Source organism: Tachysurus vachellii, chromosome 2 (assembly GCF_030014155.1).
Source record: "Tachysurus vachellii isolate PV-2020 chromosome 2, HZAU_Pvac_v1, whole genome shotgun sequence".
In the NCBI taxonomy this organism is placed as follows: Eukaryota; Metazoa; Chordata; class Actinopteri; order Siluriformes; family Bagridae; genus Tachysurus; species Tachysurus vachellii.
This window is the reverse complement of record NC_083461.1, coordinates 30,712,600-30,729,053: the sequence shown is the minus strand read 5'-3', so window position 1 is coordinate 30,729,053 and position 16,454 is coordinate 30,712,600. Positions and strand designations below refer to the sequence as shown.

General features: G+C 36.9%; 1 protein-coding gene across 6 annotated transcripts in view; it reads left to right on the top strand.

The window, feature by feature from the left end:
• nrxn2b (neurexin 2b) overlaps nt 1–16,454 on the top strand; it is a 539,034-nt gene that overhangs the window by 292,853 nt on the left and 229,727 nt on the right. For all 6 annotated transcript variants that reach the window (XM_060864253.1, XM_060864255.1, XM_060864252.1 and 3 more), the window contains one exon: nt 16,158–16,277. In XM_060864253.1, the coding sequence (XP_060720236.1) occupies nt 16,158–16,277 (120 nt within the window). The remainder of the gene's footprint in view (nt 1–16,157; nt 16,278–16,454) is intronic.

Sequence of the window (16,454 nt, the reverse complement as noted above, 5' to 3'; positions counted from 1 at the left end):
CAGGTGGAAAAGAACAAAATATGACAGAGCTTTGACAAGCATGCAGCACAGCCAGATAATTCTACTGAGAATAAAACAACTGATTCCCACCTCTGTCGTGTGTGTGTGTATGTGGCGTTGTATGTTCTTCCTGTGCTTTGGGCACTTCCTTCTCAGTCCATATATATGTATATATATATATATATATATATATATATATATATATATATATATATATATATATATATATATATATATATAATCCGTAGCACAGGAGTGTGTGTGATTGTGACCTGTGATATGTTGGATCCCCATCCAGAATGTCCCCCGCCTTGTGCCCAGCATCTCCTCTGATAGTCTCCATGCTCTGTGTGACCCTGTTTAGGATGGATGTATTTTTTTCTAATGTTTCTTTTTTTTTCAGAATTTTTCCAATTCAGTTCTTTTTTTTAGTTAATTAGCATCCGACGTAAACTAAAAATCCAGATCAGATGATTCGCTGTGGTAACTGTTTTTAGTCAATTCATTTAAAAATGTTTACATATTTACTAAATTGTTCATTTACTTATTAAGTTATTCCTTGAAAAAGTCCTTTCCCCTGTTCTCTGTGAGCACCGACTCTTGACTCTTGCAGTTTCAAGCAACATCAGAAGATGACCAGTAGGTGACACTGTAGGATACTCAATTATTTATCTAAAAAACTGGAGCAGAGACCATATATGTACAAACTGCATCGCTGATGAAACACGTGACCTGCAAAACCACCCCAGACGTGTTTAATTAGAGCTCAAAACCTATAATGCTGCAGATTCTGCTTTGGTTATTGCACATCCTGCCTCATACAGTACCTGCACTTAATATGTACGAATGTTAGTTTTATATGGTGGCGGCTCCTAGTTAGCATGTCAGAAAGTCTACACCTTTTTCTTCGCTTTTTCCTTTTTCACACTCACACAGAGAGATGGTTTAAGGTGACATATGTTCAACTCATGATGCTGTGACAGCCTGCTGCCAGTGTCACAAGCTTTAACCTCACCAAGGAGATTTGGGTAGGTAAGAGATAGAGAGAATCTGAGGTTCTTGTACTCTGCATGGGAGAGTAGGGTTGAGTCATGTCTCTCTGCAGGCCATGTCACACTGTCATACAGCACACCTGAGTATACTGCAGGTGATAATTAGCTGCAAGACTGACCGAACAAGTGGACTAGATCTATCTATCTATCTATCTATCTATCTATCTATCTATCTATCTATCTATCTATCTATCTATCTATCTATCTATCTATCTATCTATCTATCTATCTATCTATAGCTCCCTGCTATCTATCCACTCGTACATCTATCTATCTATCTATCTATCTATCTATCTATCTATCTATCTATCTATCTATCTATCTATCTATCTATCTATCTTTAGCTCCCTGCTATCTATCCACTCATCTATCTGTCTGTCTGTCTATCTATCTATCTATCTATCTATCTATCTATCTATCTATCTATCTATCTATCTATCTATCTATCTATCTATCTATCTATCTATCTATCTATCTATCTATCTATCTATCTATCTATCCCTCTATATAAGCACACACATCCCCCTTTCAATAGATAGATAGATAGATAGATAGATAGATAGATAGATAGATAGATAGATAGATAGATAGATAGATAGATAGATAGATAGATAGAAAAAAAATAATTTAAAAAAAAGTATCCTCTTTTCTGCACACTTTCACTACAAGTTAAGTTCTGGAACTGGAGACTCCTTCCAAAAATGTCAGTAACTACACATTTTTCTTAGTATGTGTTTTTCATCATTAACCTTTGAAAGTCCCCGTGGAATTCTTTCCTGTTGAAACTGTAATGCGTCTACTGTAGAGCGTGAATTACATCACAACCAGAAACAACCTTCTGACCAATCAGATTCGAGCATCCTACAGCACTGTGTTCCAGTTAACCTTTAATAAACACTCACTGTGATGTCAAACCGTGGGTCATTTTAAACAAACCCTCAACAGTCTAAATAATCTAGGTTTTCTTTGTCAAGAATGTAAACATCTGTCAGTTCTGATTTTCTGTCAGAAGTCACGATGTAGTGATTACAAACACGGCTTACAAAGTCATGAAATTCATTTCTGTGTCAACAACATTTGCATACTATTTACATAAGTACCTGCAGATCTCAATCGATATCAGCATACAGTCAGTGCTTTCACTGAACGGCTGTCTGCGGTCATTATAGACACCACGACAATGAAGTAAGAAAGCCTTTCATTTGTATAGCGTACACTGCTGTAGAAGTGAGAACAAAAAGCATCACTTCAGAGGTTCAACTTGAGTTTATAAAGAGTTAAAGCTGGAATAGACAGTTTGTAAATTTAATTAAGCTGGATTTTGTGTGTGGAGGGGAATTACTGTTCAAAAAAAAAAAAAAGCAGTAACACACAAATAAACTGTATTTAATAGAATTTTCTTACATGAGAATATTGTCTTAAATCAAAAGTTTCAAAAAAGGTCACTACAAAATTATTGGCACCTCATATTTGAATCATTATAAGGAAAATTATTATATAGAATAAACATAAAAAAATTGTTTGCCACCAGTTACAAGATGAATGATACTTTAATACGGCATCATTTGTTTTTTTTTTCTCTTCTTTTATTTGAATGATATTTTCTTTATTTTCTATTCATCTTTAATCTTTAATAAATCAACTTACATTAAATCATATATCAGTAATATGTCAGAAACTATAATAACAACTCAGTAACAGAGTTGTATAATAAACCAACACAAACAAGCAACACGTTCTCTTGTTCTCTTAAATATATGTATTAAAAGCACAAAAACAAAACAAGAGGAAAAAAGACAAACATTGGAAATTTGGAAATAGCACCTTTCACTTCACCAAGCATCAAAGAAGAAATTGTAGCTTGTATATAGATAGGACCAAAATCTGACTATGTCCATTCTTACCTTGATGGTTGTTTTGTACTGGACCCTTAAGTACCTCTGTTTGTTTAAGTCTGGCTGGCTCTGGAGGATAGAAACATAGTTGGATCCCTCGTGATGTAGATGCTTTTCTATTGATAGGTTTTAAAAATATAATGTGCATAGACAGTTTTCTAAATCAACATGGCAATGGCTGCAGTAATGAAAATATATAATGTACAATGACCATACTATGATCTTCGGGTTGTGAATGGAAGACGGAAGTCCACATATGGAAGCCTAAGAAAATAAGAGAGCTTGAAAGGTTGTATATGCAGGAGTGCTTCAGTATCCCTTGGCACATGTTTTCTATGCCTCTAACGTTATTAGACGTTACAGGAAGAGACTCAGTGCTTGAATCTTTCCAGGAAGAATGATCCAAGATTCAAGTTTTTTACTATATATATATATATATATATATATATATATATATATATATATATATATATAGTAGCAGCTCATAGCACAATGCAGTTCAGAGGTGGTAGGTATTGGAAAAAAGTGCTCTTTTATTTTAAAACAACCAGTGAGAAGAGAAAAGTCTGTGGAATATGCAGCGTGGAGTGGGGTCTGTGGTAGAGGTCAAGAGGCCGTGAGGCAAATCCCAGAAGCATGGCAGTGGCTCAGCATAGCGTGGCGTCATCGTCCTCTTCCCAGCATACGTTCTGCAGACACACAGGGAGGCAAAATACTGCATGAGCTTTTAGCCCGACGGAACAGAACACTTACCTCCCTGCTGCTTATCCCTATTGTTTGAACTAGCCCACTCTTGGAGGGTGAGGAGATTACAGACCGCTCCTAATTGGTTCCTCCGCGTTTGGCAGGCTTTTGGCCACCCCACCTCGCAGCCACACTCAGCGGTGCTAGCCATGGTGCTGAAGCGCCTCACCCTTATTTCCTTTAGTGCTGCAGGTTTTGCGGGGTATAGAACGATAATGTGTGGCTTGTGGGTGTACACAGTGGTACAAAACAATGAAATGGGGTTAGAAGCACTTAAGATGCCGAATATAAAAAACTATGATTAATAAATTAGTTAGTAAGAATATATGAGTAATTAAATAATTAGGAAGTATAGAAGCCAAGATAACAGTAAAGACAGTATTTTCTGTTACTTTCGGATTTTCCCGATAAGGGTTGTCACAGCACATCATCTGTTTCCACCTAACTCTATCCTCGGCATCATCTACTCTCAAACCAATTTCCTTCATGTCCTCTTTCAACACATCCATACTGTATATCTGTAAAGACATGATATATGTATGTGTTGAAAGAAAACAGTAAAGTATTAGCAGTCTAAACAATATACAGCAGTGCAGTGACAGCATAGTGTTATGAGATTATAACACTGAGATTAATTAGTGTTATGAGTGCAAGAGGTTGTACCTTGTAACTACGTCAGTATTGCACGAATGTCTGTGTGTTGAAAATAAAGTACATACATTGTATGTTCACAGAATATGTGCGATTTTAACAATGTGAACAGTGTACATGCTAACATTATCTATCTATGACATTTGATTGGCGTAACAGTATATAAACTGTAGTGCAGCATGTTATATTTTATAAAGTATTTATACATATAAATACAAATTATACATATGAAGCTATATACATATATAGTTCCCATTTGTTATTTAGACAAATTTAAAAACTAAACAAAACTATTCAGCATCCTCATCCTCATATGTAAAGACAAAAATACCCACTCAAAGTACGATGGGAAGAAATAAGGAAACGCAGTAAAGAGCATTACCAACGTAGATGATTTAAAGGCTGGCATTGTGCCAAAAGTGCTTTCTGCCTCTCTTCTCTCTCTCTCTCTTTTTCTTGCTCTGTGAGTTATGATATCTGTTTGGCCACATTCCAACTGTAGCACTACCCATAACTCCTCTTTATCAACTGCCATCTTTCTATCCGAGAGAGTCTTTGAGGACCCGGCTGAATTCCCTTAAAGTGTGACATGACAGGGTTGGTCCTCTTTGCTGAACTTTTTCTGGCAATGATGTAAAAAGCATCTGCTTTCCCATTATCAAACAATTTGTATGAATTGAGGACACAAGATAAACAGTAATGAAAATTAAAAATGAAATTAATTATGGTATGTAATAAAAAAAAACTTGCCTTTATTGATTTATATTCTGACAGTAAAATAACAGGCTGATTGCACCAACAATAAACCATGATGTAGTGCTATATGTAATGTATGACCATTTTTACAGCACAGCATAAAAAAAGGTGTTTTGTTTGAGAACATTTGTAGTTATGAGAGTCCAGTGGAGAAGAGTCAGTGGAAATGACCACAAAATCAAGCAAATTCTGCAATATTCAGAGACAATTTTTCAGAAATACTTCAAAGTTTCCATAGATTTGAACCAAGAATTGTATAGTGATATCATCCCAATAAAAATGCTGCCACTCTTCCATTCCCTTAACATGTTTTTCGAACATGAGTACAGCTATCTTATCATTATCTGCTATTAAAGAAGAATCTGTTGCTTGCTGTGATTTTGCAGGCAAATAAAAAAATGAGGAAAAAAATCATGTTGCATTGAGAATTTTGAAAAATTCCACAGTAAAATCAAGTATTCTTGACTGCAACAGTAAAGATAGACTGTAAAAATGTCAAAATGTCATTTAAAAAATTATCTGTAGACCATTAAGACCATAAACCATAATAGACCATTGTGTCATGACTACCATCAACCAGGTTTTAACTAATTTTATACAATATGTCAACAGTTTAACAAATGAATAATGCTTAGTAAATGCTCTATGCCATAATCCAGAATAACGTACAGAAGTGCTTATCAAGAACATTTCCTCATGCTGGGTCATTAGGTTTGGGTTGGATGCTCTGGGGGTATGGGTACTTACTGTAATCTGTGGGTTGGTTATTACAGCATGGAAAGAAATAAATACATCTATAAACATTATCTACTATTTCTAGTTCTTAGTAAAGAGATTTTGTGTCTTTGTTGAAACCAGTAGTTTAGACAGGCAGGGAAAGTTCATTCCCCAACAGCTACAGGAAGCCAGTGGAGGGAAAAACAAGCAATGAGGTGGTGTTCGCAGAGCTAAAATCTGCAACAAAATGGTTGCAGTAATCCAGTCTCTAGAAGACAGTGTGCTGGACATTATCCTTTGTGGTTAGAAATGGTCAGATCCTCTTGATGGTGCCAAGGACAAACCTTTTCTTGACCCAGCACTGTGAGGCAAGAAGGTTTTTTGTCCAGAACTACCCCAAGGTTAAAGGTTGGTGTAGTTCCAGATGGTATAATCTGAGACTTGTTCATGTATATGAAAATGCCCCACAACCCTACATGCCCTACATCTGTCATAAATCACTGATTCATGTTCTTCATTTACATATTAGATAATGATAGGCTCTGATATTTGATGATGCAATAACACATTCCCAAGTCTTGTTTATTAGTAACCACATTTTGCAGTTTTCAAACCTTCTTCTGTTACTTAAAAGATTCTAAAAGCTAGTGAGACATATATGTAAAATGTTAGAGTGACCAAACACAGTGTTAAGAAAGTATTGAATCTAAGACTCTAGTCTCATTCAGTAAAGACACAGCTACTGTAAAGACACATCTAGATCAGTCTAGATAAAAAAATAGGCAGAGAACTTATGACAAACAGCGAAACAAGAAGAGATCGTAACCTCAAAGCGAACACACGGCTTTGTCTTACATCTTACAGTTCAAGTCCTACTAATCTCACTTCGATTTGCATTTGATTTCCAATCGCATTCCCGCACTGTCCTTTATCTGAATAACCATCTGCTGCTCTGCCACAGTTATCAACCCGCCTTTGTCATCTGTGCTGAAGAGCAGACCTGTGGCAGGGTGTGATAGCGGATTTAAATGTTTACCACATGTGACCTGAAGGCCTTACTGTTCTGACAGAAAAGGAGGCAGCCTCAGATAGATGATTTCTGCTGATTCAAGATGTAAGACAGCATTCATTGGGCGTGTAGTTAGGTCTTCAGAGGATTTCCCTGCAGTGATAGGAATACAGTAGGTCACAACATAATGCAGTACTAATTGTTTCTGCAATTTCTGGAGCTCGCTCCCAAGAATTTCACTCACCAAGGCACATGTGCTGTGGTGATGTGACAATAAAAGTGACTTGACTTGACTTGAAGAAAAAAATCGTTTTTGTACAAAACTAATTTTATTAAGAGCTAATTGAGGGTTAAGAATGGTATTCTTGAGCTATAACAAAATGTGGACACAGTATCCTTTTAAGAATACACTAGTAATCTATGAAAACTCATTAAAAAAATGTCCACTGGGGACAATTGTACTACAATTAATCTCTTTGCAGTCATTTTTTCCCCCTGCTGATTTGGTGGCTCAAACCATAAATAATGTTGTTGTCCTTTTGTTGCTTTCTGTTCAGAATTGCAAGAGCAGATCATCTAATCCACATATTTGATTTGGTCCATCCTAATGCAACCCCCAATTTTATTTAGGATTGGGACACTACCCCTCAGTCAACCCCATTATTAAATTAATATTAATTAATTAACCCCTCAGTAGCTGGGTTGGTTCCCTGCCTGGTAATTGGCCGAGGCATTGAGAGAGTAGTCTCCTGCTGTATATTCTTTTGCTGACTAGCTCTAATATTATTGGCCAATTCTCCTAAATTTGCTGGTGAAAAACTCAACAATGGCTAAATGCTAAGATCTATTAACAGAATGGCCACCGCATGCCAATCAGTCCTGTTAGGAGAGCTTGAATTTGTTAGGTTACAGTTGTTGGAATTAAACATGGTCTAGTCATGATCATAATATCAGACATATCGATCCTTCTGAAACCAAAGAACATCTGTACTTTACACATCTGTATTGGCCATTTGTAGTTCAATGTGAAATGGTCTGATGCAAAAATGACACATAATACTGTTTCTTGTGTCTTATCGACTTGCGCACGGTGATATTGCAGAAATGTTACTCCTTTACCACATAGAAAGGTTTTTGAAGGACAGTCAAAGGTAAAGTTCTTGCACTGTCAAGAAATTTTGAGTAAAAACTCATCCGATCTAATCAAATCATCCAGATTAAAAGCCTCACATCCAGTTTGAGAGTTTAATGACAACATAAACAGAACCTGCAGTAAGCTTTTTTTACATGTCTACTGAGAAGTCTATTCGGATCATGAAAGAGTAATAATCAACTTAAAATACGTATAATTTCTGGAAAATTTCTCATGCATTTTTTTTATTCATTGTTTAATTCAAGGATTGCAAATTGTCCAGCTTCTGATGCAATCAGAACAGGTCCTAAACAGCTGTAACATAACAGGTCCTGCAGCTGTAAATTATGATGACTTAGTTTGCAGTGCTTTTTTTAACATTGTTGTCTTATTTGTCCAGAGAATATTGTCCCAGATGCATAACAGGATACCAAGGTGATCTTTTGCAAATTTGGGACAAGAGGCAAATTTTTGTCGAGAGCAGTGCCATGGTGTTCAGTTTTTGTTTATAGTGGACAGATTAAACAAGAAGTTAGCTCTAACACGTTTTCCTGTTTCTTCCCTACCTACTTTACAATTGCAGGATTTTAGAAGGATGTTCATTCCTGGGCAAAGTATAAAAGATTTCTTTATTTTTACACTTGCAAATATTACTATCTATCTATAGGGGAGTTATGAATAGCCAGGACTTTCCTGTGAAGAACAAGATCTTACGGTTATCATATATACCACAGATGTGTCACTTTTTACTACCGTATATACTGTAGAGCATCAGTGAACAAGGCACCCAGCCGAATTTAGATAACAGTTTACTAATGAGCGATCTGGAAACACAAAGTCATGACCGGGTGTTATATAAATAATGCTAATGCTAATGTTAGAAATCCTTTAAGACTGACAAAAACTAGGGGATAGAAAATAGGGACTGACAGAGAAGGTTGCATTGTTTTGTCATATGTATTTCTATATTTATTCATTTTCGGTACAGTATTATACAAGAAAAACAATGTAGAAAGAAAAAAAAAAGAAAAACAATGCTGATGTGCATGCATGTGGTTTGTTGTTTGTTTTATAGCACTAATCTTAGTGACAGTGGCTTGTATAACAGGTTTTCTTCCCCTCTGGCTCTGTGTGTAAAATGTGAATGTGAGTAACAGTGATGAGAGCGAGAGTCTATGGCTGTCTCTTCAAATTTTCCCAGTTCCTTAGAGTTTTCATTTTTGGAACACGTACTCATTAAACTGGTGAATATACTGCAGTCTGCCTGCGGATAGCAGATACAATTTCATTAAAAAACAATCAAGCTGCATTAGCATTGAGCTTTATATGGCCCTGATTACTTTTCATACTGATAATCATCATTGAACTTGTAGTTTTATTTTCTCTAAGGCTGTGTTCAATGTACATGTTTCCACATTACGCTGCACATGATATACTACAGAAGTACTACATTTTTATGTAAGGGATAAAATGCAATTCTTAGTGTCAGGGTAGGATAAATATGGCTGTAAATTATATAACATTTGCAACAGTTATAAATAGTTGATCTTCAACCACTAAAATTCTATGTAAAGTTATCCAACAAAGGTAAAATCACATTTTACACTAGTAGCCAATCACGGTTATATAAATAATCCATTTGTTTATACCAACTGAAAATGTCCCATAAGCCGATTTAGATTGTGCTGGCAGAATGGAATGCCAGCGTATAGGCGAAAAAGGTTAAATGTTAAATAAATATCTGCCATGAATGTCCACAAGAACAAATGTGTCATTAATGTACAGTAAAAATGATATGATAACGTACTACAGCCCTATAGCCTGAGTTGATCTTATAGAATGTGAATAAACACCATCTGACCAATCAGATCTGAGAATTCAAAAGTGCTATATATAGTAATGTGTTACAAAAAAAAAGCTTTCATTCTCTTTATAAACCATACCTGAATACAGTCCAGGTTCTTACTTTACTTTCTTTACCAGGTTCGCACACTTTAATCTTTGCTTCTGGGTGTCTTTACTGACTACAACATTTATATTTTAGAGCACTGTGATTATCTTTGGCATTCTTGCATATGCCACCCTACAATGCCCACTGTCCTGGCACACACTCTACATGGACACACACACACAAAACCACAGAATGCCTAATGCCCAGAAAGTGCATGAGCAACCATGTGTGAAGGTTGGACGAGGCAGTGATTAGCACAGCACACACAAACACAAACACAGATGGGGAACGTGGTGCATAGTGTGTAACAGAGAACAGAAATACTCAGTCTAATAATGTTATCATTAGATGTAATGGCCAGGAGATTGTGTTATTATTCATATCAGATGAGTGAGTCAGTCCGATCGAGCATGTGACAGAAGACCAGAACAGACTTGCAAAGAGGCTTGCACTCTACTATTAAGTCATGTAGGTGTAGTGTTGATGTTATGCCAGTGCAGTTCCACTGCAGCTTCTCAGCTATAAATAACAGAGAAAATAGAAGTTTACAGTGAGAACAAAAGGTTACAGAAATAATCATTTGGTTAGTGAGATAGTTGGAAGGTTACAGCAAGAATCACTTGATTATTAAGAGAACCAGTCAGTAATAAAGAGAATTGGAAGGTTACAGCAGGAGTCATTTTGTTACTGAGATAGTTGGAAGGTTACAGCAAGAATCACTTGGTTACTATTAGAATCAGTCAGTAATACAGAGAATTGGAAGGGTACAGCAAGAATCATTTAGTTACTGAGATAGTTGGAAGGTTACAGCAAGAATCATTCGGTTACTATTAGAATCTGTCAGTAATGCAGAGAATTGGAAGGTTACAGCAGGAATCATTTGGTTACTGTGAAAATCAGTCGGTTGCAGAGAAAATCAATCAGTTACACAGAATTGGAAGTTTACATTGAGATTCATTTGGTTACACATGATAGTCAGAAGGTTACAGCATGAATCATTTGGTAACAGCAAGAATAAATCAGTTACACAGAGAATTGGAAGTTTACACTGAGAATTATTTGGTTACAAAGCAAATCAGAAGGTTACAGCATGAATCATTTGGTTACAGCAAGTATCAGTCAGTTACACAGAGAATTGTGAAGTTACAGTGAGAATCATTTGGTTACAAGGGAAATCAATTGGTTACAGAGAGAATAAACCAGTTACAGTGAGAATCAAAAGGTTACAGCATGAATCATTTGGTTGCAGCAAGAATCAGTCAGTAATACAAAGAATTGGAAGATTACAGTAAGAATCATTCAATTGGAGGAAGAATTGGAAGGTTACAGCATGAATCACTTTGTTACAGTGAGAATCAGCTGGTTACGGTGAGAATCAGAAGGTTACCGCAATAATCATTTGATCAGAATTAGATTTGTACTGTAAGTTTACAGCAAGAATCACTTGGTTAATATGAGAATCAGTCAGTAATACAGAGAATTGGAAAGTTACAGCAAGAATCATTCGGTTACTGTGAAAATCAGTCGGTTACAGAGAAAATCAATCAGTTACAGAGAGAATAGGAAGTTTTATAGTGAGAATCATTTGGTTACAGCGAGATTCAGTCAGTTACACAGAAAATTGGAAAGTTACAGCAAGAATCATTTGGTTACTGCAAGAATCAGTCAGTAATACAAAGAATTGGGAGGTTACAGTAAGAATCATTCCATTGGAGAGAGAATTGGAAGGTTACAGTATGAATTACTTGGTTACAGTGAGAATCAGTTGGTTACAGATGGATTCGGAAGGTTAGAGCAAGAATCATTTGGTTACTGCGAAAATCAATCGGTTACAGAGAGAATAGAAAAGTACAACAGATATCAGACAAAAAAGACAAGTATCTTAATGAATGATACTGGAATGAATTTGAAGTTTAGACTGAGAATTATGAAGTACATGAAGGTTAGGTGTACCTAAGCATCAGAAGCGTAGAGCTCCCTTTTGAAGGTTGGGCATTCACCAGATGTTCTAGATCTCAAAAACAACCAGGAATAATTGTGTGCAATCTGTTTTGTTACCTGAGGGGAGATCTCTGTGTGCAGGATTGTATACATGCTGAGAATCTTTTGCGTTGCCTTTTTACAGAAAATGGTCAGTGGGGAAACAGATACTTGATTACAGTACATCTCACATCCTCAGAGAGCTGGAGGTATGGGGTTTATTTATATCCGATGCCGGTTTGTCCAATGCATGCCATCTGTTTCTGTTTCTGTGTGTGTGAGTGTATGTGGAGTTCCGATGGAAAACCAGTCCCATTGTCTTTTCTGGTGAGATGCCAGTTTGATATTGCCCATCTGCTCCCGTTATCCAAAGAAAGGGTATGAGAGTTCTGCTTTGGGGAAAAGAATGAAGATTCATACAAACATGTGGACATTTGGGAGAGATTGACTCATTTAGTTTTGTTCATGGAAAAAAAATATGGTATAACAAAGCTGGAAGGTGTGTCTGTAGCATACCTTGATGTTTGCCCAATTGCTTACCCTGATGCTTCACACACACACACACAAACACACACACACATTTCTCAGGATTTAGCTGACTGAATAACATTCATTCATTAATTCATCTTCTACCGCTTATCCAAACTACCTCGTGTCACGGGGAGCCTGTGCCTATCTCAGGCGTCATCGGGCATCAAGGCAGGATACACCCTGGACAGAGTGCCAACCCAACACAGGGCACACACACACTCTCATTCACTCACGCATTCACACACTACGGACAATTTTCCAGAGATGCCAATCAACCTACCATGCATGTCTTTGGACCGGGGGAGGAAACCGGAGTACCCGGAGGAAACCCCGAGGCACGGGGAGAACATGCAAACTCCACACACACAAGTCGGAGGCGGGAATCGAACCCCCAACCCTGGAGGTGGTGCGAGGCGAATGTGCTAACCACTAAGCCACCGTGCCCCCATACTGAATAACATATTCGTACAAATCCACTCTTCTTATTCACACACATGAAAATTACTGGTGTGCATTGAAGCACATTGCATTCATCTGCGTGGAACACATGGTTACCTTTTGACATCTAGGCTTAATCTCTCTTAATTGAAGGCAAGATCCCCATCTGTAGCACTGCAGGAAATGATTTAAGGTGCAATATTCGATTTTCTTTTTTTTATTCGTGTATGTGCATCTTCATTTATTACAACGATTTGGTTGAGTGGTGGCCTGCTGACCTGAGTGTATGTGTGTGTGAGAGAGTCAATTAGCATTAATTGCCTGCTGTTCAGCCTTCTGCGGCGCACGTCCTTGTTTTGTTAACGAACCGTTTTGTCACTTACGGACGAATCACTAAAGTGAACGAGTCAGTATCAGTCATCCATTTCACTATTATGCATACTGTAGATTGGCATTATTGCCAAACATAAGTCAGTGAATCATTTGGGTACAACTGTTATTGTTTCTCCTGTTCATCAAGGTGATGTCAGAGTTAGTTATTGACAAAGATTCAGTGTTTCAGTTAGAGAAAATTTCAAATGTCAAGATTTGCTCTTTTTGCATTTAGGAAGTGAGTGTTTAAGTCAGTGACTCTTTAGTCATGGTTGAGATTTATTCCTCTTACATTCTGTTTCACTGTTTGAGTAAGTTATTGGTCATGACTGAGATTTGCTCCTCTTGCATGTAGCAACTCATTATTTGAGGGAGTTTGCTCCTCCTGAAACGGATGAGTCAGTACTTGAGTCAGTGATTCTTTGAATTTATTGAGTCAGTGTTTGAATCATTGAATAATTTGGTCATATATATATATATATATATATATATATATATATATATATATATATATATATATATATATATATATATATATATTTTATATATATATATATATATATATATTTATACAAATATATATATATATATATATTTGTATTGTGGGGCACGGTGGCTTAGTGGTTAGCACGTTCGCCTCACACCTCCAGGGTTGGGGATTCGATTCCTGCCGCTGCCTTGTGTGTGTGGAGTTTGCATGAGAGATGTGTGTGTGCCCTGCGATGGGTTGGCACTCTGTCCAGGGTGTATCCTGCCTTGATGCCCGATGACGCCTGAGATAGGCACAGGCTCCCTGTGACCCGAGAATAGTTCGGATTGAATGAATGAATGATATTTGTATTTATATATACAGTATATATACAGTATATATATACATTGATATTTGTTCCTCTTGCGTTCAGTGAGTCAGTCTCTGAGTCCATTCGTGAGTCAGTGCCTGAGTCAGTTTTTGCTCAGGACCGAGATTTGCTACGCTTGCATTCAGCAATAGACTGAAGTCGAAAATTACAGAGAAACATCATACATAAGGACACTGCTGTACTAGCAAGATGTTAGATTGCTAGTTTACTAGAATACTAGCTAGCAAACTTAACAACTTGTAAATAAAAGTTACAATAATTTTGGAGTTTGGAATTTCATTTTTTAAGCTAGATAATTAAATGACAATAAAAATGGCATAACTTCATCTTATAACCTACTGTACACTGAAGAAATAAATACTCCTCTTGATCCCTTTTAATCTCTTCTTCTCCTAATCGTTGATGAGACATACATTTAAACACTGACACTGAATTCCTACAGGATTCATCCACTTCGTTTGATGGCTTATTAAACTAATATTTAGAAGAATACATAAAGTTTTGTTGATCTGCCTTTATTATTACAGCCTTTTGTCCACATCCATCAAATTGTATTCATTCTTTTAAAGTATATCAGGGTCTCCTTCACTGTTTCACGAGCATGAAGGAGAATGAACAGAGGGACAGTTTTAATTAGGTAATTGTTTCTGCTTTATGATCAGAGTGTTAAGTCTCAGGCTTGACAGTCCCATTCGACTAAATTAATGACCCTGCCTTTCAGATTAATCACATAGTTACATTTCTGTCCAAATTCGGACACACTGGTTTTATAAATTCACTTAGGAATTGCAAAAAAAGAAACAATAACATTAGCATTAGCAACATTATGTAAGCTAACCCTAACCCTAGCTAGTCAAACACAGCTCTTTGATTTGTTAAGGTTGCTTAGCAGTTAGCTTGGCTACTTATTTACTTTGGTACATACACGGATCAGACTAACAAATATTGTATTGAGTTATTTAAAAAAACCAACAACAACAGGCTCTAGCAAGCTAGGAATGTTAGACTAATTAAAACCAGTATTCTGGCAAGGTGTTAAGGAAGATATAACAACACTATTCATATTAATAATCTCTTTTAATGAAACCATACGAAGGATGAAAAGTCATGCTCGGGTCCACGTGCGATTCCTTGTGACACCATGCTTCACTTCCCGCTAACGCCAATCTTCATTTGCTTTGAATCTCTGCTAATGCGTCATTTGCCTCAAGCACCATGACGAATCAGGCCCAGCCAATTACCCAGCATGCCCTGTCAGATTACCGTAGTGCAAGGAATGTCAGATAGAGAATGGAGCAGGATTTGAGGTGACATTGTGAATCGCACAATGACCTAGTTAGATGCTCGCTCTCTTCCTTGTTCTCTCTCTCTCTCTCTCTCTCTCGCTTTTGTACACTATCTATCCGATCCTGCTTTTTTTTTCTTCTTTCCCTCTCAGGCGGTGGTTAGTATTCATACAGACAAGGGGAAAGGTGTTGCTGAAAACCTGCTGACAGGTTTGGATAAAAAAAAAAAGACCAATTCCCTGGATCTGTGTTTCTGGATAGTGAACAGTATTGGAAACAAAGTCTGAAGTATTTTACACTTACAGTAACAATTTCAACATTCAGTTTCTAGTGTAAGCTCTACAATGTAGTTTCATTTTAATAGCAAAAAATGGTTGAAACTAATATTACAGATAGAATTTGGTGTATGTGAAAATAAAGGAGATCCATATGTGTGAAATTAAGCTAAAAATTTTGCAGATATTAAAAATGGTGATACTGGAATTGTATTAAAAGTCCTGTTGGTATCAATTAATTGATATGTTCATCAAGCAGGACATATATAACTGATTGAGATTCCATATGAGATCGTGTGGAAGAATACTTTACTGTCAGTTGTGCAGATTGGAAAGGTTGCAGCATAAGTGTGTATGCATGTGTGTGTGTGCGTGTGTGCCCAGGTACTCTCCTCTTTAGAATACAAGGTTATATAAATGTACACTGACATTATCCACTGTAAGAGTAAGACAGTGTATGTCGGCCAAACTGAGTGTCTGTGTGATTGATTGCCATCTCCTCCTGTAGGTAAAGGTCCTGAAACTCTGTATGCTGGCCAGAAGCTCAATGATAACGAATGGCATTCAGTAAAAGTGGTGCGCAGAGGCAAGAATCTGCAGCTGTCAGTGGACAATGTCACCACTGAAGGTAATGAATATCATGCAACATGCTATCTCACTTAGCAGGTTCTTTGGTGAAAAAAGTTCCCAGGTTCTACATAGTTCTCATAATGGGGTGTTTAAGTAAGAAAAAAGCTATGTGGTTCAAAACTGGGTTCCCAATTGGACTTCAAAATTTTTATACGTCGGTTTAACCAAAATATTG